The following is a 26036-nucleotide window of genomic DNA, read 5'->3' as shown; positions in this document are numbered from 1 at the left end:
CGCCGCCCCCCCGGCGGCCACGTTGACAGGGCGGGCGTGGGCCGTGTTCGCCGGGCCGTGTCGGGGTGCGGGTAGCCGGTGCGGGAGCGGGGCCGCTGCCACAGTAAAAATGTCTTCGCCTCCCAAAGAGAAAGCAGAGACGCGGGCCGGACACCCTCCTGCTGGTACGGCCGCCGGTTCCCGTCTCTCCGCTCTTTCTCTTGCCACGCCGGGGGACGGGACGGGGGGGCCGGGGCGGCCGCAGGCCGGCGGGGCCGGGCGCCGGTTCCCCGCCAGGTCCCCCTCTTGTGCGCGCCGGGGCTGAGGAGGGCGAGGGCGGCCTCGGGCGGGTCCCGCCGCTGCCGGGGAAGCGAGCCCGGGGGTGTGAGCCCCGGGTAGGTTCGAGCCCCGGTGGGGGTTTCCTCGCTCTCCACTGCGCTCCGGGCGCGGGAGGTGCGCTGGGATCCCCACCTGAGCCCTGGGCGGCCGCGGCGCTCTCTGCCCTCTGGCAGCCTCTCCCGGTGAGGGGCCGCGCTCCCTGCCCTGCCTCGCCCCGAGGAGAGCTCCGCTTGCGGCCAAACCGTCCTCGCGTGTGCGCAGCTTGGCATCTCCAGGCTCCCACCCGGCAGCCGGGCTGCGTTGTCTGCTCCGGCATCCCGCCCTCGAAAGGCGGCGGAGGCCTCCGGAACCCCGCCTGGGGCTGGTGGTGGGGTGGTTAGGGGAGCGGAGCGGTCTCGACCCCACGCAGCTTGCGGGGCTGTTCCAGCAGAGTGTACGCTGAGTGTGAACAGACATTGCAAACCAGGAGTGCTCTGTGCATCCATTTTGCCTGTGGGCATCACGGTGTGGGTGCCAGAGCATCCTGCGCGCTCCTGGCTGCGATTCTGGAGCCTGGCAGGATAGGAAACAGGTAAAGCTGCTTGAGAAGTGCCCAGCCAAGGAGCTCCATCGCCTTCCATCCTGCTGCTGTGTGCCAGTGGATGGTCAGGGTGGGAGCTGTGTGTCACCTCCAGTGGGAAACATCTGCCAGGGTCCATAGGCGGTAGCACCTCTCTATGCACAAATGGGGTTCAAATCCTAGCAGTATCAAAGTTGTGTTCCTTCAAGTACTGTTAGTTTGGCTTCTTACAGTTTTCTTGGAAAGGGGAACTTTGATCCCTGCATCAGCAGCTCTACATATGTCATCTAATGTTTCCCTGTGGAGTAGTTGGTGAGCTTTCTATTTTAAGTGTTTCAGTAAAAAATCCCAAGGTCGCTAGTTTTATATTCAAATCAGTTAGTGAGATTTAAAGCTAAATTTGTAAACAGCTGTTGAACCATAATTGAATTTTGTGCTCTTTATAATGAGGACCTGAAATTCCTCGAAATAGAAGTGAGAAATAATGGCTTTGCTTTTTTCATGGCAGCTACAGTTCAGCAGTGCAGGTAAGTCAGTCTCTTGGCTGAGCAGTCATTCCAGTCCTGCAGCCTCCCTTGTCATGGCATTAGCTCTTACCTGGCTTCTTGCTGAGCTGCTTCAGGGAGCAAACCAAAGCATCATTTTCCAGTGCTGACAGCTTTTGTTGCCCTAGCTCCTGGAGCTGGCTTGTCTTGAGGTATATTTCAGCTTCAGAATGCAGGGAGCATTAAGATCTTACACTGGTTTAGCTCTGTCTTCCAGCTACAACATTGATGAAACAAATATGCTTTGCAACTGTATTTTCTGGTGTTGTTCCATGTTTGAGGGTTTTGCTTCAAAACCTGTCTTTTGAAACTGGCGAAAAAGTTTTAAAGACCTGAAGTGAGCCCCTCTAGGCCACATGAGAAACTACCAATGCACAATGTAAAAGCTCAACTGGAGTACAGTACAGGTTTCCTTTGCCGTCAGAATATTTCAGTTTGAGCTTTTTGCTTTTTAAAACATGGGCCCACATATGAATTGAAGAGCACCTTCACCTATATGCCATTTAAGGCATACCTGTTTTGGTTTTTTTTCTATCTTTGTGAACATGCACACAAAACTTATCTTTGGAAGAAGGGTAATCACTCAGCCTGTCTTTGAGGCAAAAAACCCCCTAATGCTTTACCATATCTCCAGGTCACTTTGTTAAGAAGATTTTTCTAAACTGTTTGGCCCTTTGGTCATTTACCCCTTGGAAAACCCGCAAGAAGTGTTATGACTAGCAAGAGTATATATTTACTCTAGTAGTTGAAGATAGGTTTTAATCCTCTATCTCAAGCTTGTTTAGATCCCTGAATATTAGAATAATGCAATAGATCAGTCTGCAAACAAGTTTTAATAAAATGAAAGTAAGAAATTCTTTTAAAAAATTAATGCAGGTGGAATTTTACTCATAAATAACAAGGCAAATTTCTTTCAAAGAAAAGGTGTGATCTCTTTTGATAAATGGCTTAAAAGCCCAGGTTTTGCTGCATACAGTTCTATAAAGAGCTCTACCTGTAATTACAGATGTGTCTTACCCTACTGAGTATGTTGGACATGTAAGTTTAGAAGGATTTGGGTCATCAAATTAAAAGCAAAATTGACAAATCTGTTGCGTTTCAAGTGCACCGTTGGCCCTTGTTTACTGACTGCATTGCATTCCTCTGCATTGATCTTTCACATAGGGGGAGAAGAAAAGGCTCTTGAAAAGACAAAGGGTAATGAAATGGAAAGAAACCTCAAGACCTCAGTGCAGGAAGCGACTTTGACCTCCCCTCTGAAATTTAAGAGGGCCCTAACTTAATCTTTATTAAATATCCGCCTGTCATTGAGCTCAAGTGTGCCCATAATACATTGCTGAGGGGGTTTGTACAGTTCCTCTGAAGAGATCTGTGTAATTATGCTTTAGCTGTTCATCTGGTACATGCTGTGGAGGGATAAAGGAAGGTGATTGTGTTAATAGTGTATTTATGAAGTTTTATGATAGATTTGTGAAAATAGTTATATGCTTTTTTGTACATTAAAAAAATAGCTCTGAGCTGATATTTCTGTGAAATGAAGGCATAATAACTCCTCTTCTTACTTTGTTGAACATTCATGTATGCTCCCTTAATATAATGTACAACGGCGTATTTTGTGTTTCCCTTTTCATACATCTTATCATTGTAATGGAATCTGTTACTACACACTACATAAGAAATAAAGTTTTATGTTAATATGGAATACACACTCAAGGAATAGGAAAGCTGCTATGGTCTACACCCTGAGCCAGATGGGGCCAGCCCTGTCTCTGACCTGTGGTGCTTCTCTAGGCTCTCGGTACTTGCTCCAACTCACTGGGGTTTATTTCAGAATTCAGTCTCAGAAACAGAGAGCAGTCCAGCAGTGGGGGCAGGGAGGAAAAAGTAGCATGCTTCCTGACTGCAGATCAGCTTGAGTGGTAATTGATTAACAGAGTTATTTAATACATTTCCAGAAGGAGTAGCCCTTCCCTTATGAGGAACACAGGCTGGCATTCACAGGACTGACAAGGTAGTCCTGTCTGCCTCTCAAGGGGGGGGAAACGTGACATGTGATAATTAAAATCCAAAACTTGTATTCAGTAGTGAAGCAGATAGACTTGTTGCTCTTCTGAGTGTGCTGGAAAATGATCCCTTCTTTATTTCATGCTTTAGTAAAGGCTTAGGGCCACTTGGCTGTCACCACTCCAGGGAGCCATTTCCTGTCCTCTCCTACCTTAGCACCTGAGCTCGGCACTTGCTCTTCAGCACAGGAGCTGTTTTCTTCCTAATCCCAGCACAGGGTCGTTGACACCATCCACTTCTGGACACTGCTGTCTGACAGTGTTCTGGAAGGTGGTTTATCAGTTATTTAAATCCTTTGTTTGCAGGATAAGGAAATCTGAGCTCTTTTAAGGATAATTTTTAAGTGACAAAATCACCATGGTAAGCATCTGTCGAATTATGTAGTAAATGCTAGGCAAGTAGGAAGTAGCTGATTCCTCATAATTCCTGAGAAAAAAATCTCCAAGTGTTGAGTGGGTTTTTCATTAGCTTCGTGGATGTAATCAGTTCTTCTCTTGTCACACCCTGAGGTAATGTAGCTTAGCTGATACCTTTTGAAAAGGAAGGTGAGTTATGCTGCAAGAGTATTTATCATCTTAAGCTAAATCTCCTAAAACTGGGTTGGGTATGAGCATGCTGTGTCATGGGTGGCAGATATGTACAGAATGCTATCTATTTATTTCACTTCTGGTCTCACAAATACGCATGATTATTGCAGCTGTTTGCTGGTTGTGTCTGCACAGTAACCTTGGATTACTAAATATAATTTGATTATGCACCAAAGTACTCTAAGCTGTATGTACTATGTCTGACGATATTAGTTCAAAAAAATCACATTTAAAATTCTAAGTTACTGCATTAGTCACTCTTACGCCTTTTTAGTTGTCTGGTTATTTGTTTTTTAATCCCTGCTTTTTAATACAGGCAAATCTGAATGTGCTAGCTGTGTATTTTTTCCAGTGACAGATAAAGAGAAAAGGAGTGGCTGGTGGCCTGATGATATACAGTGTGAGAGGAGAGACATTTTAGATCTAAATTAGCATCAAATCTTCAGGTATCATTTTCTCTAGTTTTCTGTTAGATGTTGAAGGACATGGAAATGTGTGTATTGTTCAGAACTGTTGTTTGTAACCCTGGCAGATGTTGCTGTGGAGACAGCGTCTTCCATGAAAAGTCATTTGAAACAAATAAGTAAAAGGTCCTGACTGTCCAATGATGTTAAATTTAGAAGTTAATTAAAATAAATCAATAATTTATAAATAAATGTAAATAAAGCATGGCAGTACTGTGATTAACTGAGATGTTAAAAGAAGTCTGCACTTGACAAAACTCAGTGTTTGCTTTTGCAAACAAATTTAAATTTCTAAGGAGCTTGAATCAAGACAAATTAATTGGAATTTTAATTTTTGCTTCACTTCAGGCAACAAAGAAATGTAATTTTCTACAAAGAAATGTAGTCTTTCTTTCCTTGTCCCATGTGAAACATTTCTTACCAATTAAAGTTTTACACCGAAGAGGGAACACAAATTATTTGGGTTTGGGGTTTTTTTAGTGCATGATAAGAGGCCACAGTTTTGATAGGTTTTAAAAGATATTTCTTTGAGTTTGTCTGTTGATTGCCTGTCTTTAGTTAATGACCTTTATTGAATTAGAAGTTTATCATTCAAATATCACTCAGAACGTAAAATTGTTTTTAAAAGACAGGGCCAAAGCTTTCGCTTTCTCCTGGTGCAGGTCACTTTCTCTTTCCTGCTTTCCTTCACCCAGGCTGTAAAATTTATGCACAGCAGTGGCCTTTCCATTGCTGTCCTGGTTAAGAATTGGGAATTAGACCTGTGTCTAGGTTTCCGGGGTAGCACTGAGCAGCTGTGAGTGCCCTGCTCCCTCTGTGGCAGGACACAGGAGGGCTGTCAGTAGCACAGCTGCCCTGTCCCTGCCAGCTTCAGCTTCTCCGAGTGCTGCTCTGGCGTCCTGCTCGCTCCAGCTGTGACACCTCTGCCGAGGCTCACCACAGACACTGTGTCAGGCACTGTGAAACACAAACCAGCGCGTCTCTGAGTGGTTTTATTGACTTCTGACCACTATAGTGGTTTCCTGATGTGGTTGCTGATGGTGGTGTAACCTATCCAATTAGCTAATGAGATGCATCATCTTATCCTGTGCTGTCCTGTAAGCATGTGTAGCAATTGTTGAAGAAAAAGAAAAGTACACTATTGAACCAGAAAGCAAATCAAGAGCAGCCTGTCTGTTGCCCTGCTTAGTAGCTGCAGTGCTAAGCCTGGCTTGCTTCCTGTTTTAGATTGCACTTTGGAGTGGATAAGTGATGCACATAAGTGGATCTGCTTTCACTTCTTGTTTTGTGTTTCAAAGGGCTGCTTTCATGTTTGCATCATTTCTAAAACTTAAATGATGCAAGGATTTGAAATGTTGTAAACGCTCATATGTTTTGCAAACCAAAAAGCTCTGTTCTAAATGCAAGTTAACAGTTCTCCTAAATTTTGCTTTTTATTACACTATTTGTGAAGTACTTCTTTGTATAAGTATCATTATTATAGATGTAGTTTTTAACATGAAATGGCAAGTCAGTTTCTTTGGTTTGTAGCCTTTTGTGTAGTGTTATGCAAGTAATTGCCTCAGTTTCTTCTGACTGCTGCAAGTTGGTATGGGGTGAAGGAGGAATTAAAACAGAATTGAGTTTTCTAAAATGCCATTGGAAGCAGGCGGTAAAATGAGCTGCAGCTTCTCAGGATAAGGAAAGATGCCATCATGTGCAAGAGAATGGCAGATGTGGTCCTGAAGGAGCTGTTCTTTAGGCCTGCCACTTTTTAACCCTTTGTGCCTCTTTTTCAAACTGTAGTTACTGTTAAATTGCTATGAAAAGTATCAGGAGGGAAGCAGAGTGTAAGGAATTCCTTACATTCTTCACTTAACATTGATTTGACTGAGGTTTGTTGTTATCTATTTAATTTTCATTCCAGTGAAAGCCGGTGGGATGCGGATTGTGCAGAAACACCCACACAATTCAGATGCCAAAGAAGAAAAAGATAAGGATGACCAAGACTGGGAAACCAGCAGGTGAGTGATTTGGTGCATGTGGTACAGTGAATTTCCATGACCTTGAACCTTATCATCAGTTTGTTTTCCTTGTGACTAGCAGACCAAAGATGCAGTTGTTTTTGTATCATAAAGCAGTAGCAAGTTGGACACTCCTTCAAGACAATTGGGGAATTTGGGAATTTTCATATTGCTGAGCCTTCTTTAAATGATCCTGTCATGTGAGACAAGGCTGGAGAAAAAAAGTACAATAGAAGTAAAACCTCAGCTTTCCTAAAATGTTTCAGTTCAGACTGTGCAGAAGCATAGAAGCTAGGCATACTTGGACACAGGTATCAGGCTGGCAGTCCATATATGAGGTGATCTTTTGGTGTGCTGGGTGTTTCCTTTTACCCCTCCTGTGTCTGTGAGGTCTTTGACAATATGGTGCTTTTGAATAGACAAGTAAAATATGTGGTACTAATATTATCTGCTTTTATTTTTAGATGGGAATCTATCGGTTTTGGTGGTGGAGGATACTAAGCCTGCAGTTGCTTAGCAGTTTCACCTAGATTTATGAGATTACTGCTGTTTAGAAATGAAAGCAGGGAGGTTTGATGGACTGTCTCTATTCTTACAAAAGCCACCTGGTTTTGTGCTGCTTTCCTCAGCTAGCTGTTTTTCTTTCCATCCAAGACTATATTTACCTGAAATATTTATCTGCTAACTTAGGGCATGGGTTTGTCCTTGCTATTTGCTCAAGTTAATAAAACAAACTAGAGAACCATTCCTGTGTTTTGGTAAGTTGACTGACTTAGATGATATTTATTTTACACGTAAAATAGTGGTAATAAATAAGCATTGTGAAAATGTCTAGAAATAAACCCAAATGTGTTTATTTACTTGAATAGGAAACACCTTTTTGAGAAGGGAAAAGTAATTTTAATTAATAAATTCAAATACCAATCAGGAGAATTAAAATTTATGAACTTTCTTCATCAGCCAAGTTGGTCATCTTGTAATTCTACACTGTGCTGCATCAGTTGAAAGTGTCTGTATTGCAGTCAAGTTTTGTCTAAGGTAAAAAAATTTATCTTGGGGTCAATTTAACCTTTGTGTGGGGGATACATCCTTTTATTTGAGGTGTGTTGACCTTGACTGGGCAGCCAGTGTCCACCAAGCTGCTCTATTATTCCCCTGCTCAGTGGGATGAGGAGGGAGAAAGTAAGATGAAAAAACATGTGTCAAGATAAGGAGAGTTTAATAAAGGAAAAGCAAAGGCCATGCATGGGAGCAAAGGAGAATAAAATATGTATCCACTGTGTCCCATCAGCAGATGATGTCAATCACTTCCTGGGAAGTAGGGCTTCAGTATGTGTTAGGGATTGCTCTGGAAGACAAACGTCATAGTAATGAATTCTCCCTGCCTCCTCCTCCTTTCTCCTAGTTTGTATTGCTGAGCAGGTGGTCTGAAATAATCCCTTGGTCAGTTGGGGTCAGCTGTCCTGGCTGTGTCCCCTCCCAAGATCTTGTCTGCCCACTGCCTGAGGGTGAGAGGATAATGTTGGAGAAGCAGCTTGGGTTCTGTGGAATGCTGCTCAGCAGTAGCAAAAACTGTTGTGTTTTATGTCATGTGGTGTTCCTAGCTACCAGTGCCAAGCAGAGCACTGGGAGGGCTGCTCTGGGGAGAATTTACCACCTCAGCCAGACCCAGCACAGTGTTGTACATCTGCTTATCTTTCACAGGCACGCCTGCCTCATGGCAAGGAGTCTCATTAGGATCCCAATGACAAGACTTCTTGTGCCTGTTCACAGATCTAAGCCTCTCTTACAACACAGCACCTGCTTTATTCCCTTCTTCAAACAAGATTATGTTTTCCCTATTTCACTCAAATGGTGCAGGGAAAAGTTAAAATTTAACCTTGATTTTTGTGGCTGTGTCTGCTGTAGCAGGTGCTGTGACACAGTAGAAGCAATCGATAGAGGTAAGCAGTGGGTGCTGAGGACTTCGTGTTCACACTGTGTGTGTTTTAGAGATCAATTAGTTTGGTCATCTGGACTGAAGGACCAATCCTAGCTGGCATGTGTTAGGTGTCTCCTTGAAATGTGTGTGTCCGTTTAGCATCGCCTCAGGGAGTCTGGGTGAGGTGACCTGAGACCAATCCCCATTGTGAAACAAAACCTAGACAGCTAGGTTGGAATGATTGGGAGAGAGGTGAACTCTTGGTCTGTAGATGCTAACAAAAACAAACTGTATTTTAATACTGTGAGCGAAGGTTGTGCTTTTAAGACAGAGGAGAAAGCTTAAAGACTTCTAGAGCTATCTTATTAACTAGCTGTGGTACATCAAAATCCATTTCTTTGTCCACCTGATCTGTTGATTATCAAAACATGCACTTCAAGTGTGCCCTTTGCTTTGGTTTTCATTTGGAGGATACATTATTAGTTTGTATTAGGGACTTGTACATATAGTTATTCTGAGTCTGTGTATCAGACTGAAAGCATTGAGTTGAACTATTTTATTTCTTTGATCTAATCCTCTTGAGAAAGAAAGCAACAGGAGGACGTAAGCATAGTTAGGTGGGAATTAATGTAAATTATAAGTTTGTTTACAAGTCAAGAGAAGTTGTTTTCCTGGTAGAACTGATGGCTTTTTGTGGATGTAAGGGAAAGGATTTAATGTGTCTGTTGTAGGCTCCTTTGGGAATACTTGCACAGCTCTGGTGGCAGTACAATCTATGTGAGCAAGAAGGTATTTAGCCATAGACAGAATAAGCTAGTCAAAATTAAATTAGGTTTGCAGTACATCGGCTGCTTTTGTGCTGGAAGGTGCTGTCCCCCAGAGTTTGTGTCTGCTCCAGATGATTCATGGTGCTGTTTGAAAACTCTTGGATTCCTGATGTGCATGAGGGGTGGTTTATCAGGACATGGATTTGTTAGGAGGGGTGAAGTGAGCATTGCTCTCCAGCACCAATATATAAGTACTTTTGTGGCTTAGTTAGCTGGTATTTTATGTCCCTTTGTTAGGCAGGTGTGGAAACATGCCTGTTTTTAACTTTGTACTAGCCGTGGTTTTAGTCTTTGCCATTTTAAGGCGGTGTTCTTGGTATGATGCAATCACTACTCCCATTGCATCTGAAGTCAAAAGAAGCAAACAGCCCTTCAGGAAATTTCCGTCAGCTGATAGGAGCAGCTGACAATGGGGTGAGAAAATAAGAAAACAGAGAAAAGTAATTTGCGTGTGAAGAGGGAGGCTAGGATGAGTCATTATTTCAATCCCATTGTAAACATATCTGAAGACAGATTAGTGGAACTGGCAGTAAATGGAAGCAGAAGAATTCAGTCTTTCCCAGAGTTCTCTGGGAACTCTGAGAGCACATGGCCTCCCCATAATGGCACAGATCTGAGCAGTTGCTGAGCAAGAAGGCTTCAGTTCATAGAACTATTTGTGGCTTTGGAGACAGCTGGCATTGTTTTTGCAGCTTGCAGGAAAAGAACTGGATCAGTGTTTCTAGTCTTAATGTAAACGAAGCTGACATAGGTAAACACCCCTGACACAGCTAACTGTGCTGTGATAAAGGTGACTTTAACATTCACCAGGTAGGTCTTTGATGTTTCTTTTTCTCAGTTGTTTAGCTACTTGAAGTCAGTTACTGTAATTTACTCTGCAAAGTATTTTACTCAATTCTGTTTCCCAAAATAAAATTGTTATGGCAACCTCCCATTTCATGAAATTGTAGGGAGACTTGTCAGGGTGGTGATTTGCAATCCCTTAAAACAATATGTGATAAAGACCGTTTTGCACAAATTTAAACTTTTCCTGCAGGGCCGATCTCAGCCTTGAGTTGTAGCAGAAATAATTTCATGTCTCTAGTATAAATACAGTTTTATTTAAAAATGAATGTCTGGGTATGATTATATGGTGGAGAAGGCTCAATGGAAGAAAGTTGCACAGTTTGATTTAGGTGAACTAAAGGTATGTGTGGCATCAAAGCCAGTGGCACCCCCGTGGTCAGGGTGTCCATGTTAAACTGTGCTGTGTGGTAGCATCCTCGGCCCATATTCTTTTCAAGATGAATGATTTTGATCAACTTGTTTAGAGCTAGGATGCTGTCTGGCTGAACTTCTGTACTGATGAATTACTGATTTTTCTCATGGTTGTATAATTTCTTAACACTTGTGTTGGTTTGGTTTTTTGGATATGGTTGCAGTTTTTATTGATTGACAGTCATACTGATTGCTGCTGGAAGCTTTTTTTGTGATGCTAGAGGAAGGTGAACCATATAAATAGAAGTATGGTTATAAATCAAAACCATCATTTTTCAGGACTGTATGTTATCATAGAAATTATTTGGAATAAATAGGCTACTCACAGTCCTAGTCTTTATTAAAATCCCATTAATGTCTGTTTTACTGAGATTTGCAGTATCATGTGCATTCCTGTGCCAGCAGCTGACTCTAGACATAATAAATACTCCTGAAAGACAGATAATTTGAATTGAGAGCTGCATGTTCAGTTTTGCACAAGAGATTCATTAATTGTCACTCTGGGATCTCAAGAAAAAGAAACTGTAATTATCTATCAGGATCTGGATTTAAAAAAATACTTAAAGTATCTGGCTTGTTTTTAACAAACAGGGTGAACTGCAAAGGCTTTTATGTCTTAAAGACTCTTGTCTTCTCTTTTGTTGTATTTATGAAACAAAGTGGGTAATTACCATGATTTAATTACTCAAGATAAATGCAGTAGTGTAGTTTCTCTATATATGTTTAAATTGTATGTGTTTTGTATCTTAAGCCTACCTGGAGATTGTGAACCCAACATTATGCCTGACTTTTAGGATGTGGATATTTGCCTTTCATCCATCGGGTGAAAGGAAAAAAGCCAAGAGAGTAATTTAGAATGTTGACTCAAAAGCAAAATTATGCTAATGAAGCATATGGGTGTTTGTATGTCAAAGAGTACTCTCAAAACTCAGTTACATGGTGAGAGAGGAGTTGTCAAAGGCCCCTGTTATCCTTCAGTGTTACTTGTTAAGTCTGAATATGCAAGTTGAGCTAAAACTGTTTTTTTCTTTCGGAAGTGCAGTGAAAATCTCAAGAACTTGGGTGTGGGTATATACTTTCATTCAAGAGCGAATTTGTTTTTCCTTTTCCTCACTTTGCTCTGCTGCAACTGACAAGAAATAAGTCTCAGGCATTATTTCTGTTTTTTTATTTGCCACTGAAGATTCTCCTGTCATTAAAATATTCTTAGTTTTTGCCTTATCATGACCCATGTTGATCAAACTTCTGACATAATTTAAAAAATATAAATTGGCCTTATAATTAAGCCACTAGAGAAGGTTTGTATATCTGTTTACATCCTGAATATGGAAGTGTTTGGAACTGTTTCTGTTCTTTGTACTTTATTGTTCTGGTTGTTTTAGCTGGGGTAGAAAGTGTAGAGTCAAAGTTCTGGCTCTTTAGCTTGGGAATAACTGCTGTTCAGGACAGCTGAGACCTGGGAAATGATGTGTAGTGTTCAGTCCACTTGCGTGCACATCCTTTAGGAGGTAGTTTCCATCATGTATGAAGATATCCCAGTCCAGGTGGTTCTGATGTAGTTTGTTGTAGAGTCAACAGGTGTTTGACAGAGGGAAATACTGAGAGTTATGTGTAAACAAACAAAATCCCTCCCAAAACTTTTCAGCTTGTTAAACATGGAAACCAAACCCATATAAATGTGAACAGGTAGCAATGAACTTCCATAAATACTCGGAGTGAATAACCCATTGGTGTTCCTCCCATGAAGTTCACTGACATAAAGCTGAAAAAGACCTCGTTACCTATGTTCATGTATCTGTAAAACCAAAGTTATGGAAATGTAAGCAGGCGTTGACTCAGTGTGGTGAATATTTAAGGTTAAAAGAAAGAGACAGGTCAGGACAGACAGAGTGCTACACCTTCTGCGTAAGTTTCTGGAGAGGAAATGTGCAGCTTTGGTGGGTAGAGGACTGACTGAGTCCCCTTTTGCTTCAAAGGTCCCTTGGGCTACTGTGTCAGTGGAGGCAGCCTTGAAGGAGTGAACTAGTACTCTGTAAAAGCATCTGTCATCTTCTACTTGGACAGAATTCAAATTTCTTCCACCATATTTCTAACCATCTCTTTTTTTCCTCTCTTTTGTGGCCTGATTGTGTTACCTCCATGAGCTGATATGGTTGCACAAAAGAGGTTATGTTCATAGATTGTATTGTCATTTTACATTTAACCACATGAAAAATGAAATTTGATTAAACGTGTGGATATAATGGGTATGACTCAGAAGTTTTTATTCCTATCTTTGGCTTTTCAACTCTGGTTACTCAGACACAGAGCTTTGGAGGCAACTGGCCTTGAAAATGAAATGTCTGATGGAGATGCAATGGAACAGTAACCTGGCTGTGAATACTTGTGGTTTCTGGGAATTGCAGCAAACGCTGGGTGTTACCCCATGGTCATATTAGAGCTTTGTGTGACTAACTCTTTCTTTACTTGGCTAAATATTCCAAAGGTTAAAAGAAGGTTCTGCTGGAAAAATGCTGTCAAAGAATTGCAACTATAATTTTGTAATATTATTAAGCATAATAATAAGCATTATTAAGAGTTAGGGAGATAGCTTCCAAAATATATTTATTTCAAAAAAAGATTCAGTGGTTAGTGCTTGGGTTTTTTTTTAATCTCTTCCCCATTCTTATCTTTATTATTTTGGACTTAAATTTACTTCACAGTTAAGGGAATAGCTTCTTAATAGTGTTACACCGTTCTCCTTTACATAAGTGGCATTGCCTTCAATGCATTTTTCTACTTTATTATTCATCTTTGTGTCTCAATCTTTTGCCTAGAGTTTTTATGATTAGCAGATGCTCAAGTGTGCTAAAGTTTATACATACATAATTTGATTAGTTACAAAACCTGAAAACAATATTAGCTGTGTTCATGTGATTTTTCAGGACAATACCTTCTGCAGATGACCAGTTACTTTGAGAAGTAGCAGAGTAATTGCTATGACCTCTGTTCACCTCTATCAAACGCCTATGCAGTAACAGACTTAAGTGTATGTACAGAGAATAGAATGTGTAATACTGATTTTTAAATGCAGAGCTACTGTAAAGCAAGAAAATAGGCTGTGAATATCTCCATTTAAGAACTGAAAATATCTGTGAATGTAGGAAATGGGGAAAAAGCTAAGCAAGATTATGAATGAAGCATTCTCATACAGGAAGATGAGAGCCTTCTGAAAGACTGTTTTATGCTTCCAGTATTTCTTGATGATTGAAGCAGTAAGTTGATAAATCCATCAGTGTAAGTGCCAGTTATGACATTATATGGATAGTTCTTTTCACATTCCTGAAGTACTGTGTGCATGTGTGAAAGAACTAAAAAAGATCTGATATTTCTCCCCCTCAAAGTGAATAGAAGATAACGCCATCCAGCTCAGCGAGAGCCAGGTTCTGTCCTGAAAAAACATATGCTGTCTTATGAAATTAGCTGGAAAGCTGAGTTGAATTGTCAGCCAAGCTGGTGTAAGAAAAAAGATTTTAAAAGAATGAAAGTCTTTAATTTGTATTCTGTGTGATGAGAAAGGTGAGAACAGCTTAGTCATATATGAGAGGAAAATGGATGAGAAGCACTGTCTTTACTGTGGCACAGCTTAGTTAGCACAGCATTCCATGTCACTACAGAAAAGTCAATGATCTTGAACTAATAGCTTGTGTGGTATTTTCTAGTTCTTTTCTCTTGATATCTTTCTGAAGTATTGGAATGCATGGGATGAAGGTGACTATTCCAGTCTGTCTATAAGCACAGGTATTATAAAGCACAAAAATTTTCATACCCAGAAGTACAGTCAAATCCATTTCACTATGCTAACTGAGCCCAAATCTCTATTATTTAAGTGTTCAACAACACTAAGAGTTTTTCTAAAGCTAAAGGTATTAATTTCTCCTAGCAAAAGCTTGCAGAGGACCAGATGCTACTCATTTATTTAGCATCACAGCCCTATGTTTGAAGTGAAGTCACCAAGAGCTGAAAATGAGTAGGAGGTGCGTGCGTTGTCACTGTGTGCCAAGGAGGGGGGTCTTTTTCCAGTAGCACCTTTCTCTCCTTTAAGTTTCTTCTGCCTCAGCTGCATCAGGCACCAGACTTTGAAGTAGTTTAATATTAAAATAAACTTTGAATTATCGTTTCTTAACTGTCACTGTTCCAAACAGGAGGGAATTTATTTCACTCCCAGCTGCTCCCAGAACACTGGTACAAGAAGCAAGAGATACATGGGAGATAGATAAGAACAACACTGAAAACATTTGTTACATTGTCATCATTAGAGTTTTATTTAGTCTGCTGTGGCTGCTCGTCGTTGCTTGTTGCCGGAGTGTTCACTGCAGTAGGCTTGCTGCCTTCTGATATTACTGTAACATTTTAATCACCACGTCTTGGTCACAGACATCATGTTAAATAGATGGCAGTTAGTAAAAATACTTTAGCAACATTCACACAAATCTTAGTTCTGGAAAATTTCAGTTTCTCTGGGGCTTATTCCTTAGAATATATGTAGTGCCTGGAGCTGGTACTGTGTTCAAAGGGCAGTTTGCTGCTGGGTACAACCAAAGTGGTTAGTTCTTTTCCCTAATAATCTTGAAATTTAACTGTTTTCTTCTTCTTTTTTCCCCCCAGCTTGTTAGAGCTATAATTAAATACTAGTCTAGCTCTCAGTTATGTCTGGCTTCATCTAGCACCTCACACTGCAGTACTGAATCAAACAGTCCTTGAGATCCAGGTACTTTTGAGTGCTGAGTGTTTGCCCATTGCTTTCCAAACCCTATTCTAAAGCCTTCTTTTTTACTTTAAATAAATAAATCAGTGCAGACCTCTGGGTGTTACAGTGGAAGAGCTAGGCTGGACGTTTTGCTAGAACAGTTTAAGTTGAAGTGTCTCTTCTGAGAGTATTTGAACTACCAAAAATGTGCAAAATAATTCAGTAACCAAAATCTCATTACTCACTGTGTCCATCCTTGTACACCTTGGATGTTGCTAATAAGCTTGACTGCATTCCAGTGCTGATGGTAACTTTCCTGAGACTGCAACTTCATATGAGTGTTTAGAACATGCAGTTGTAAACTGTGTTTACTGTTTAGTGGTTGCTAGTTAAAAATTGCTAGATTTTTATTTGTGTTTAAATATTTTATTTTTCCATGCAGCTTATTAACATATGTGCTCATGTGTAACATGTTATTGTTGCTAATAAGCAAATTTCTTTTGCTAGTAATGTAAAATTGTTTTGACTTTGTGGAGCACTAAGGAATTAATCAGTCAGTTAAGTGACAGCCCCATTTGGCTTGCTTGTTAAAATGTTGCTTTTGTATGGGAGGTGATGGAATGAAATTCTAAGTTGAACTGAGTATTTTTCACTTCTGTAATTCTTCCTTTATTTCTGGTATCATGCTACCCAGTGATTCTAGAGGAAAAGTGTATTTAGCCATGTGTATGCTGTTTTATATCAACAGTGACACTAATAGCATTACCACAAATTCTTCCACATAAGGCTATTTAGAAGGCTTGTGACTAAATGAAATTTAGCCTTCTTATTTTTTGCTTTGAAAACTGCTGTAGAATTAATTTCCTGTTTTCAGAGATTACACGATTCTGTTTCTGCCGGTGTGTTTGAAAGATTTTATTCTTCTTCCAGTTTACAATAGGGAAAAAAGTCCAGAACAAAAAAAAGCTTCAGAGGAGTGGAGCTTTGTATTCTGCTGTTTTCTCCAAGCATAGGCTTTCTGGTTGATGACATTGGTTGGTTTGGTTCCTTCCCTGTATTGGGATGGTTTGGATTACCTCTATATGGCTTCGAAGTTTAATATTACATTTTTCCTTCATATCTTACGAACAATTGCTATTAGAGAAAATTTGAATTCCTGCTGATAACGTATTATCTATTCCTTCTGCTGTTCCTTTGAAGATCTCTCTTTATAACACCTTGTTTCCTAGTTCAAATTCTTATTTTGTGTTGTGTCTGACTCTTTAAGTGATTTCTTTATTAGTTAGTGATCACCAGTTATTCTCATCCTGTTGTATTTTCCTAAATCACCTTTTTTTTTTTTTAACTCCTGAGAAGAGTTTTAATGTTGAGAGACCTGTATACTTTTCATCCTCCTATGCAGAGCTAGCAGATTAGCTGGTCTGATGATCAGGATTTGGCTCTTATATTAAAATTTTCTGTGTCAGACTGAGAAATAAATAAATCTGCTGTTTAGGAGCTGTGTAGTTCTAACAGAACTAGATGGTAATAGTCATATGTTTTAAGGCCATTTATGTGTCATTTCTGTATTTGACTATTGCCATTTGTCTCTGCTTTATCCCATGCTAACTCAGTTTAGTGAGAGGTCTTACTGGTGTTTTTGGAAATCTCTGCATACCCAGTAGGCTAGAAGATTTTTGGGTGTTTTTTTGCTTTGATAATTCCCCTCAGGTTTTAATACCTTTTACTGGAAAGAGAAACTTGCCAAATTAATGCACATTGTTGTCCTCTGCCGTGGGAGGAGAAAAGGGAAGATAACTGCTCACAGTTAATGCACCAGATTTTGTCTTCCTTTCTACCTTTTTAAAAATTTTTGTAGGTTTATTACATAATGGCTTTTTAAGACACTGGATGTTTCATACTTCTCCCTGCCTGTTCCCATGTCTTCTAAAACAATAAATAAGTAGCAATACAGTGAAGGAAAGAGGGAATAATAACCTTGTTATAGTCTCTATCTTTCTCTTCTGTTTTAGAGAGTATGGATGTCTCTGCAGGGCCAGCACAAATATCTGCCTGTGCAGCACTCCCCAGCAGATGGTCCTTTGGGGCAGTGTGCAAGGAGAATTTGTGTACAATGAGCCCAATAAACTCCCCCATCATCTAGCAATCCAAATTACTCCTGAGGAACTTGCTAATCAAAGTACTGACATTCAGCCTAGTTCCTGTTTTTCTATCCCTCTTTCGACCATATGGACATTTCTCACCTTGATGATCCCCTTCCTGAAAAGGCAGCATCACACTCCAAGTAGTGTGTGCTGCAAAAAGTTTTTATTTTTGCATGCCTGGTAACTTTTTCCCGTGTCCCTCAAGTATTATATACTAAGAAATACTGAATAATTTACATTCTCCTCTTTATTGTATATTTTTCTTGAGTTCTCTTTTATCATTTTGCTTGGTTTTTTGGGGTCATAACTAGAATTGCAGTGTGGAGGGTAAAAGCCTGCCCCAGACATATGCATTGACATAGTTCTATTTTTCTGCTTCTTTTCCTTTTCTTAATTGTTCTTGTGTTACAGTTGTCTTTTTAACTGCCTTTTAGATATTAAACTGCTGATTTCAAAAATCTTTTCCCAGTGATTCCAACATTTGTTATTGAGTTTAATAACTGTGGTAGAGGCTATCATCATGTAGGTTCAGTTGGGATTGTTTTTCTCAGTGTGTGTTTTCTGCATTTATCATGGTGCCATCTTTCTTCTTTCCCTTTATTGTTCTGTCATTCCTCTGAGATCTCTTGTAACTGTTTACATTCAGGGTTTTTTTGTCTTGAATAATTCACTACCATTAGCATATATTGTCATCTATCTAGACCTGTTTTCAAGTTTCTTGCAGGATCCCACTGTTAACCTCCATCATTATGATATTTGATTTATTCCTCTGCTCTATTTTCAGTTTGTGATTCTCGAGAGTGTCTTCTGCCATATCCCATGATAACTCAGTTTATCTACTGAGGAGGCTTGTTTGCATTTTTTGGAATTCTGTGCATACCAGATAGACTGGCTTTTTTTTTTTCACTTGATCATTGATTCTGATTTTAATACCAATCCTATTAAATATTTAGCCAACAAATATAAACTCTGTTTTGGGGAATTTTACAGTAACTTTACCTTAAACACTCATTCTCTCGCTAGAAAATCCTCAGCTAAGATTTCCTAATACTACTACATTGTTAGATAGCATGCAAAAATATGCAAACAAAGCTATTAAGTAATAGATTCATCTGCTGAATCTAAAATAGCATTCATATTGCTCAAAAAAAAAGAAATCTTTATTTGCTTGTTTTTAGTATTTCCTTTTCTAAGCTATCTTTATGTACATACTTGAGAGAAACATTGGCAAATAAATAGCTTCTGTGAGATAAGTGGCATTCATTTGTTTTTATTTGAACTTAATTATGTTACTACAAATGTGGTGAAAATATCATCAAATGGGACAAAGTGTCTGTGCAAAGAACCTAGCAGCAAAATTTCCATCAGACATCCCCTTGGATTTTCCCAGCCTTTTTAGTGATGTTTTTCTAACACTGGAGTTACTGAATCATCACAGTTGATGTTTAGTCTGCCATAATTTCAGGGAGTGTTTACAGCCATGAGATTCCATAGTGTGTCCCACCTTTCAGTAGAGAAGGCAGTGCTGAGCCAAGCTTCTGGGCAAACAGTCATGCATCAGGATTTGAATAAATAAACAAAAGCTGTGTTTATGGGAATGGTGGGCATATTACTTGATCTGTGCAACAGTAGCAGGGTTGATTGTTGTCAGTGACCTTGGAAGTAAACAGTGAATCTTCAAGTGTGCTAATGGTAAATAGCTGTTTTGCTTAGTTAAATGCCACACCAATGGTGAGGAACTCCAGAAGTGCATCAGTAAAGTCTGCAAAAAAAAGTTTTGGATTACAAAATTCTCGGAATGCAGTTGGTGCTATAGGACAATACAAGGACACAGCCTCTGGCTCGGGAAGTTCTGAGTTGCAGATTTCTGGAGAGTGCTCTCAGGAGCTCACTTCTGCATGCTCCATCTTCATTTCGGGGGCAGCAAGGGCAGTATGTGCTCCCACACTGGCCAACTGATTGTAGGCTGAGTTCATGTTGACATGAGTTGCTGTTTCAATAGAGATGTGTTGGGAAGAAATGGTGATCTCATGAAAGCTTTATGTAGTGAAACTGAGTAAGGGAACTGTTTGGGAATTTCCTCTCAGTAGTTGTGGTGGTATTGGTTGGTTACAGAGGTAACCTGGTACTGCTGTATTGGGCTGCAAAACGTTTGCACTGGATTTTTAGGGAATTGAAAAATCAGAAGCACCTTCTAGGAAGGCATTTTAAAACTGATTTTAAGTTATTCTAATAACCTGCTGCTTTTCTTAGCCCTGCTGGAAGTAGGATAAATAGGCTAGAGTCTCAGGCAGTGACAGGCCTGCCTCCATAGCCTTACATGAGGATTGAGTCTCTGTATCCTATGTTGTGTGCGCTGTCTGTAGGCTCAATATAGAGCAAATTCACAGAACAAATCAAAAGCAGTGTTGCTCTCTGGATTCACCACTGCTGCACATATTATTAATACCTTTAATCTCGCAAGATTCCCTAGGTGAAAAAGGCTAGAAAAAAATGTAAATCTTAGTTGCTCAGACATAACACTGATACTGTTTAGAGTACCTCAGAACATGTCTCCTGGCTAGACTCTGAGAATTAGTTTGGGGGAGGGTGAATTCAAGGCATACATATGTTTGTGTGTTTTGGTTTCTTTTTAAGATGTCATTGCCAAGAAGTGCTTCCAGAGGTTCAGTTTTGGCATAACAGTGTATGAATTAGTACCTTGATTTTCCTAGGCTTTCCTTAGATTTGTATCCATTATCTTTAACATGTGGCATAAATTCAATGGGTAATTCTTCTCTGGTTTCTTCAGACTGTAGTCACAGATGTAAATGTGCACTGAGCTTTTCTAGCGGATACAAGAAAGGAATGAAAAGCGAACAGAGGAAAAGAGCCTCAATTTATACATTTTTCAGTTTGATTTTTTCTTTCATAAGATTAAGGAAGGTAAGAGTTGCAGCGTTAGTTGGTGATTCATGATCTGCCAAAATAAGCTTGACTAAAAGAGGAGGGGAAAAATAGCCCACCCAAAAGTCATGTTTTAGCTTTCAAAATATGGAAAAGGAAGGAAATATAAGTGTTCTCACAAAAAAAGGATTTTACCACAAACTTGGCAGATATTTTTGTGGAGAAATGTGTGTGTTTCTGCAGATGAAAATTGAGAAAACAACCTGGTAAATAGAGATGAAAAATTTAAGTACCACATGTTAGTCTAACTAGCACAGTCTCTGCAAATAAGTTCTAGTAAGATCAATCAATCTTTGGATGAATATCAAGATATGGATGGTTTTGATGTTAAAGTTTAATTTGATTCTGTGCATACATCTTTTACTTTCACTTCCCTAAAGTAAACCATTGGAAGATATGAAATACTGCTTTATGGAAAGAAGCCTGGAAAATCTTTATGCAGAATCGAGTTGCTTTAATTCAGTGTGTAGTACTTGATGTTCATGACTTTTCATATTCAGTAATAAACTTCTCTTCACTCACCTGCCCCTGCAGCCCTGGTGGTTTTCATTTTGGATGCAAGTCTGTTGTCCATCTGCTGCTAGGCATCTTGTAATATTTCATTTGTAGGAGATGTTCCTTTAGGTACAATGTCCTGGAAGGGTTCACATTTGGTGGGAGTGCTATTGGCAGCATAAATATTGACTTCTGTGGTGCTTGTCTGTGGCACTCATCAGCTGGTAATTACAGGCAAGCCAGAGATGATCAGAACTGACATCTGCCACGCAGAGACACTTCTTCAGCAGCATTCAAAAGTAAATCTCTTTAAACTGGAGCAACAGCAGCATTTCCTGAGGCAAGAGGAGTCTTCTGAAAGCATGATACAAGTCTTCTTGTATCCCTGTATATAGCATCCTTCAACCAGCCATTTTCTATTAATTTTTCAGTGGCCTTTTTTCAGCCTTAATCCAAACTTTTTTGCAGAGTTTGATGCCATTCTGGAATTCCTCTCCACTGGTAGGGCATTTATCTGAAGGGCTGTCAGCTAGGCTGGTGAGTGGCATTGGTGCCTGGGCTGTGGGTGGTACTGTGTTTTGTGAGCAAGGTCACAAGCACCCAGTGTAAACCCAACTTGAAGCTGGTTGATCAGTCTGAGCTCAAGAAGGACCTGTCCTTCCTGTTCACTTCCACTCTTGGAGCGCCCTGGTTTGGAGCCCTTTTCTATAAGGTTCATGATAAGCAAGAACCTGCATTATTTTGGTTTTGCTAATCTCCCCCAGTCTTAATCCAGGAGTTATGGATAGGGAGGGATTTTTTATGATCAAATACCACAACAGCATGAGAAACAGAAGATGAAAATCCCTTCAGTTGCACTGTCGTCCCTGCTTTGCCTTGCAGATTGGAACACTTTCAGGCTGCTGGCAGTCTTGTTACTGTCTGAAATATTCATGTGGCACCTTTGCATCTTGACTAGATTCCTGTCTCTGGCATGGTGGTAGGGAGAGACAGAAGGGTGGAGGTGGGGGCAGCATGCTGTCAGTGAGGTCAGACAGTAAAACAGTTAAGCATCTCCTCTGCAGTGGGAGCTCTCCTGCTGTTGCAAGCCCTGGCCATGGGCTAACACAGTTTTGTGCTCGTTAACAAATAAAATATCTGAAGTCTAGGCTGCAGCCGGAGTGAGAAATAACCTACTTCCCCTACTTCCACCAGCTAGGAGGAATAATATGTTGCCTGAGGTTATCTACAGAGCATTTGAGCGCTGTGCTTACTTTTCAGCTTAGCCAGGAACAAGCTTGTAGTGGTTTTGGGTTTGCAGACTATACTGCTAACCCTCTAACTTCAATTTGAAATACCTTCTTGAGGAGAAGTAAATTTGTGAGGCAACAAAGTTGGCTACTACTTCTGTCATGTTTCTGTAGAGGTGAATGATTTGCTTTATATGAGCCCAATTGTGAGTTAGAAATTACAAACTGTAAATTTATGATCTTGTCATAGTAAAAAAATGATGCTGCATAAGTGTTCATTTCTGTAAGCAATCTCTGAAAAAACAAATGGTTCTGGAAACTGTTGGATTGTGTTCCCACCTGTCTGTGATCATCCAAGAGAAATTGCAGGCAATTGGGTATTTACCCTAGAGGCCACTTGAGCTGCTATCTATGGGTATCTGTTTCCTGCTCTGGGTAATATATGGAAAAATTCTTCAGGGCCTAAGGCACATTTTAAAGACTGCAAGCTGGGTTGTACTCAGGCCAGCAGAGATAAGAAAAGATATTACTGAGGAGCCCTGCAAGGCTGTCAGGTTGGTGTTGCACTCCTACGGTAAGCAAAGGTGTGGAGGCACCAGCTTTAAAAGCTTCTTTTTTTTACCTGCCTTTTAACATGGGATCTTTGACCCCTGGTGCAGGTGGTGATGTGTGCTCTGTCAGCACTCACTGAGAAGCAGTATCCAGTGCACAGGTCCTTAAAATATTTATGAAATAATCTTCTGCGTCTGTGCCACTGCTCTGTTGAGATCTCTGCTTGTTCTTATTAAAGTTCATTAATCAGTTGTGGAGTTTTGGGATTTAAATGCAAGTCCTTCACATTTGTTCTTCATTACCTGGCATGCAATAAACACAGCTGCTGGAACTTGAGTTTCCTCAGCAAAACATGCTCCAAGAGTGTTGTGAGTAGGTTATGAAAATCTGACATACTCCAAGTCTCTTAAAAAAAGAATCAGCTCTGCCAGATAAGTTGGCACTTCCTGCCTGAGTGAGCAGAAGGACGGAGTTGAGGTTGATTGGCAGGCTTTACAGGCTGGAGAGGGGAGCCATTGTGAACATGGTGAAGTGCAGCATGGCCAGGTGCAAAGTTCTGCACCTAGGCTGGGACAGTTGCCATCACACAGGCTGTGTGGTCAATGGATTGAGAGCAGCCCTGCAGAGAAAAACTTGTGGGGATTCTGGTGCATGAGGGGCTGAACATGTGCACTTGCTGCCCAGAAGGCAAGTTGTACCTTGGTCTGCACCCACCTGGAGTATTATATCCAGCTCTGAGGACTCCCAAGGTAAAAAGGATGTGGACCTGTTGGAGTTGGTCTAGAGGAAGGCCACAAAAATGGTGAGAGGGTTGGAGCACCTCTCCCATGAGAAAAGGCTGAGAGAGTTTTGGTTATTAAGCCTGGAGAAGAGCAGGTTCCCAGGATACCTCTTTGTGGCTTTTCATCTTCTAAAGGGATTTGACAAGAGAGATGGGGACAGATTTTTAATAGGACCAACTACCACAAGGGGCAATGGTTTAAGCTGAAAGAAGGTAGATATAAATTAGATATTAAGAAGAAATTCTTTACTGTGAGAGTCATCAGGTGCTAGAAGAGGTTGCCCAGGGAAGTAGTGGATGCTTCGTTGTTGGAAGTACTCAAAATCAGGTTGGATGGGACCTTGAGCAGACTGCTCAAGGCAACCTTAAAGATGTCCCTGCCCATGACAGAGAGTCATGTTTAAACATGACTAGATCATGTCTTAACAACCCTTACAACCCAAACCATTTGGTGGTTCTGTGTCTACGGGTAATGCCTATGTTGTTTAATATTTTCAGAGGAGGGAGTTTCAGACCATTGACTTATGACTGTATTTTTCAAAGTCCAAGCAAAAAACGAATGTTTAACTGAAGCACATTTGATGCAGAGATTTGGTGTTATTGCAAACAAGAGCTGTGGAAGATTTGAAAAAAAAAAGACTTGGAGTAGCAATGTTTATAGTCTCATTTATGTATAAACCATTTTCGTTAAAAAATACCAGCCTCCATATGATACAGTAGAAAGAAATTTCCTTATAAGCAGATTCTGGTACAGTTTGCTTGCTGTTGTATGTCTGACACCTCTTCCTGAGGCAAGATGAGGCTGTGAAGGAAAGGGAACACTTGACTGATACTGAATTAAAAATACCAAGTCTTCAAGGCTGATTTTCCTGGCATTTCTTTGAGTATTTCTTTTCATTTGATGTGGGAAGACAACTGTCCTTCAGTGTCCTTTGGTTTCTGGTAGCTAAACATCAAGGGTTCTCATTGCGTGACTTTGGCTATTGTTCCTCAGGCCTGGAGGCACCTTGTAGACCTCAGCTGCAAAAGGATAAGGACATGGATAGATGAAGAATCTGTCTGAGGAAAAGCAATGAAGTGTAGAGGGTATTTGGCTTAGTGAATGTCAGTTCCTCAGAGGGGCTGCCATCCTTATTTAACAGGGCAATACAGGAGCAGTTGTCTTGTTTCCTGTACATTAGCAGCAGGGTCACTAGTGTATGATGGAGACACCTAAGTTCTGGATTTCATATCTGCTTCTTTAGGGGGCAGAGAAAACCTCTGTTTTGTTTACCACCTAAGGGTAACTAAGAGGTTTGCTGTATTCACTGTAAGAATTTGTGGAATGACAGGAAGAGCAGTCCCACCTAGCAGGAGGAGTATCAAGAAAGCTGTGTGCTTGATGGAAGCAGTATTTTGAAAGAGAAGAGGTATGTGTTTTAGTTAAATTAGTGCGTGTTCTGTCACCAAGGGATTGCCTGTCTAATTTGAAATGAAACTAATTGTTAGTCTGACAGCTTGATGTGCTGGGAAACGTGATAAATACATTGGTACCAAAAATCATTTTCAGCTCTATTATCTAACTGTTGTTTGACTTAATGAGAAAGGAAGAGCTGAAACATTAATGTTTTTAGGAACAGCTGTCTATAAGTTTTGCTTATGTAGAAATAATGCAAGATTTTTGTGCTCTTTTCATCAAATGCTTTTAAAAACTGTTGTACTCTTGTTTCATAATCTTTGCTAATTAACATAGGCATAAAAATATTGCTAGCTCTGGTAACGTTAGTATGTTTATCCTGTTTTTCTTCCCTACTCAAGCATATCCAGGATAGACAGCAATCTGAATTCCCTAAACTACTGAGATGTAGAACTAAAGAATTAATTTGCATTTTTGGTCATAAGAGATTTCATTAGAATCACTTGAACTTTAAAGAACTAATTGCAAGCTTATTTTACAGCTGGTATTAAAAGGACAGCAAGGTCACTTTCTCTGATCAAAGTGAAGACTGAAAATAACTGCCTGGCAAATCACATAGATAAACTTGGAACCAATTGTATGAATCATCAAAGTTTTATTGTTATGGCTGCAGACTGGTGTAATTAGGCATTACCTTTTGGGCAGACACAGAATGTAGTCTCCCTCTCAAAAATTAAAAGCAGCTTGCTGTGAGACTGGCTTTGAAATAGAAAAGGTAGTGGTTTGTCAGGAAGGTAGGACTTCAGGCACAAATCTGGGCTAAATACTGTCTTTGTAGGCAGCTGTCTTCACTGCTGCCACCAGTTTCTTCTCTTTGCTTTGTTCCAGCAGTTGTTTTGATTTTCTGAAGAAGTCACTTAACATTGCCTTGTGACAGCAGCCAAAACTGTGCAACAGTACCAGAAAGATTTTCAGTGCAGCTTTCAAGTTGAGTTGACTCCTAAGTATGTGTAAGCATTTGTTTCTTTCTTAAGGAATTGGTTTTTTTCTCTTGTTTTGCAGTCTGCTGTCATCTCTGAAGGGGTACTGGTTAGTGGCAGCAGGGAAATGTTCTGTTTTCTGAAGTTCCTTTTTGATCCTGCAACAAGATGTAAATCAGCAGAGGATCCTTGCTGTAGAAACATCCAGGGACTAACGTCTCCGAGCAGTAATTTATCAG

The 26036-nt window shown here is 40.3% G+C and overlaps 1 protein-coding gene across 1 annotated transcript in view; it reads left to right on the top strand.

The window, feature by feature from the left end:
* Nucleotides 1-35: 35 nt before the first annotated feature.
* Nucleotides 36-26036, top strand: part of DAP (death associated protein) — a 52310-nt gene continuing 26309 nt past the window's right edge. The window contains exons 1-2 of the mRNA XM_054284894.1: nucleotides 36-164; nucleotides 6444-6540. Of these exons, the coding sequence (XP_054140869.1) occupies nucleotides 110-164; nucleotides 6444-6540 (152 nt within the window). The 5' untranslated portion in view covers nucleotides 36-109. The remainder of the gene's footprint in view (nucleotides 165-6443; nucleotides 6541-26036) is intronic.

This window comes from Melozone crissalis, unplaced genomic scaffold, assembly GCF_028551555.1.
Source record: "Melozone crissalis strain CALT ecotype California unplaced genomic scaffold, PUWL_Pcris_2 ptg000042l_1, whole genome shotgun sequence".
NCBI classification, from domain to species: Eukaryota; Metazoa; Chordata; class Aves; order Passeriformes; family Passerellidae; genus Melozone; species Melozone crissalis.
Note: the sequence above shows the minus strand (reverse complement) of the source record. Positions and strands in the feature narration are given on the sequence as shown.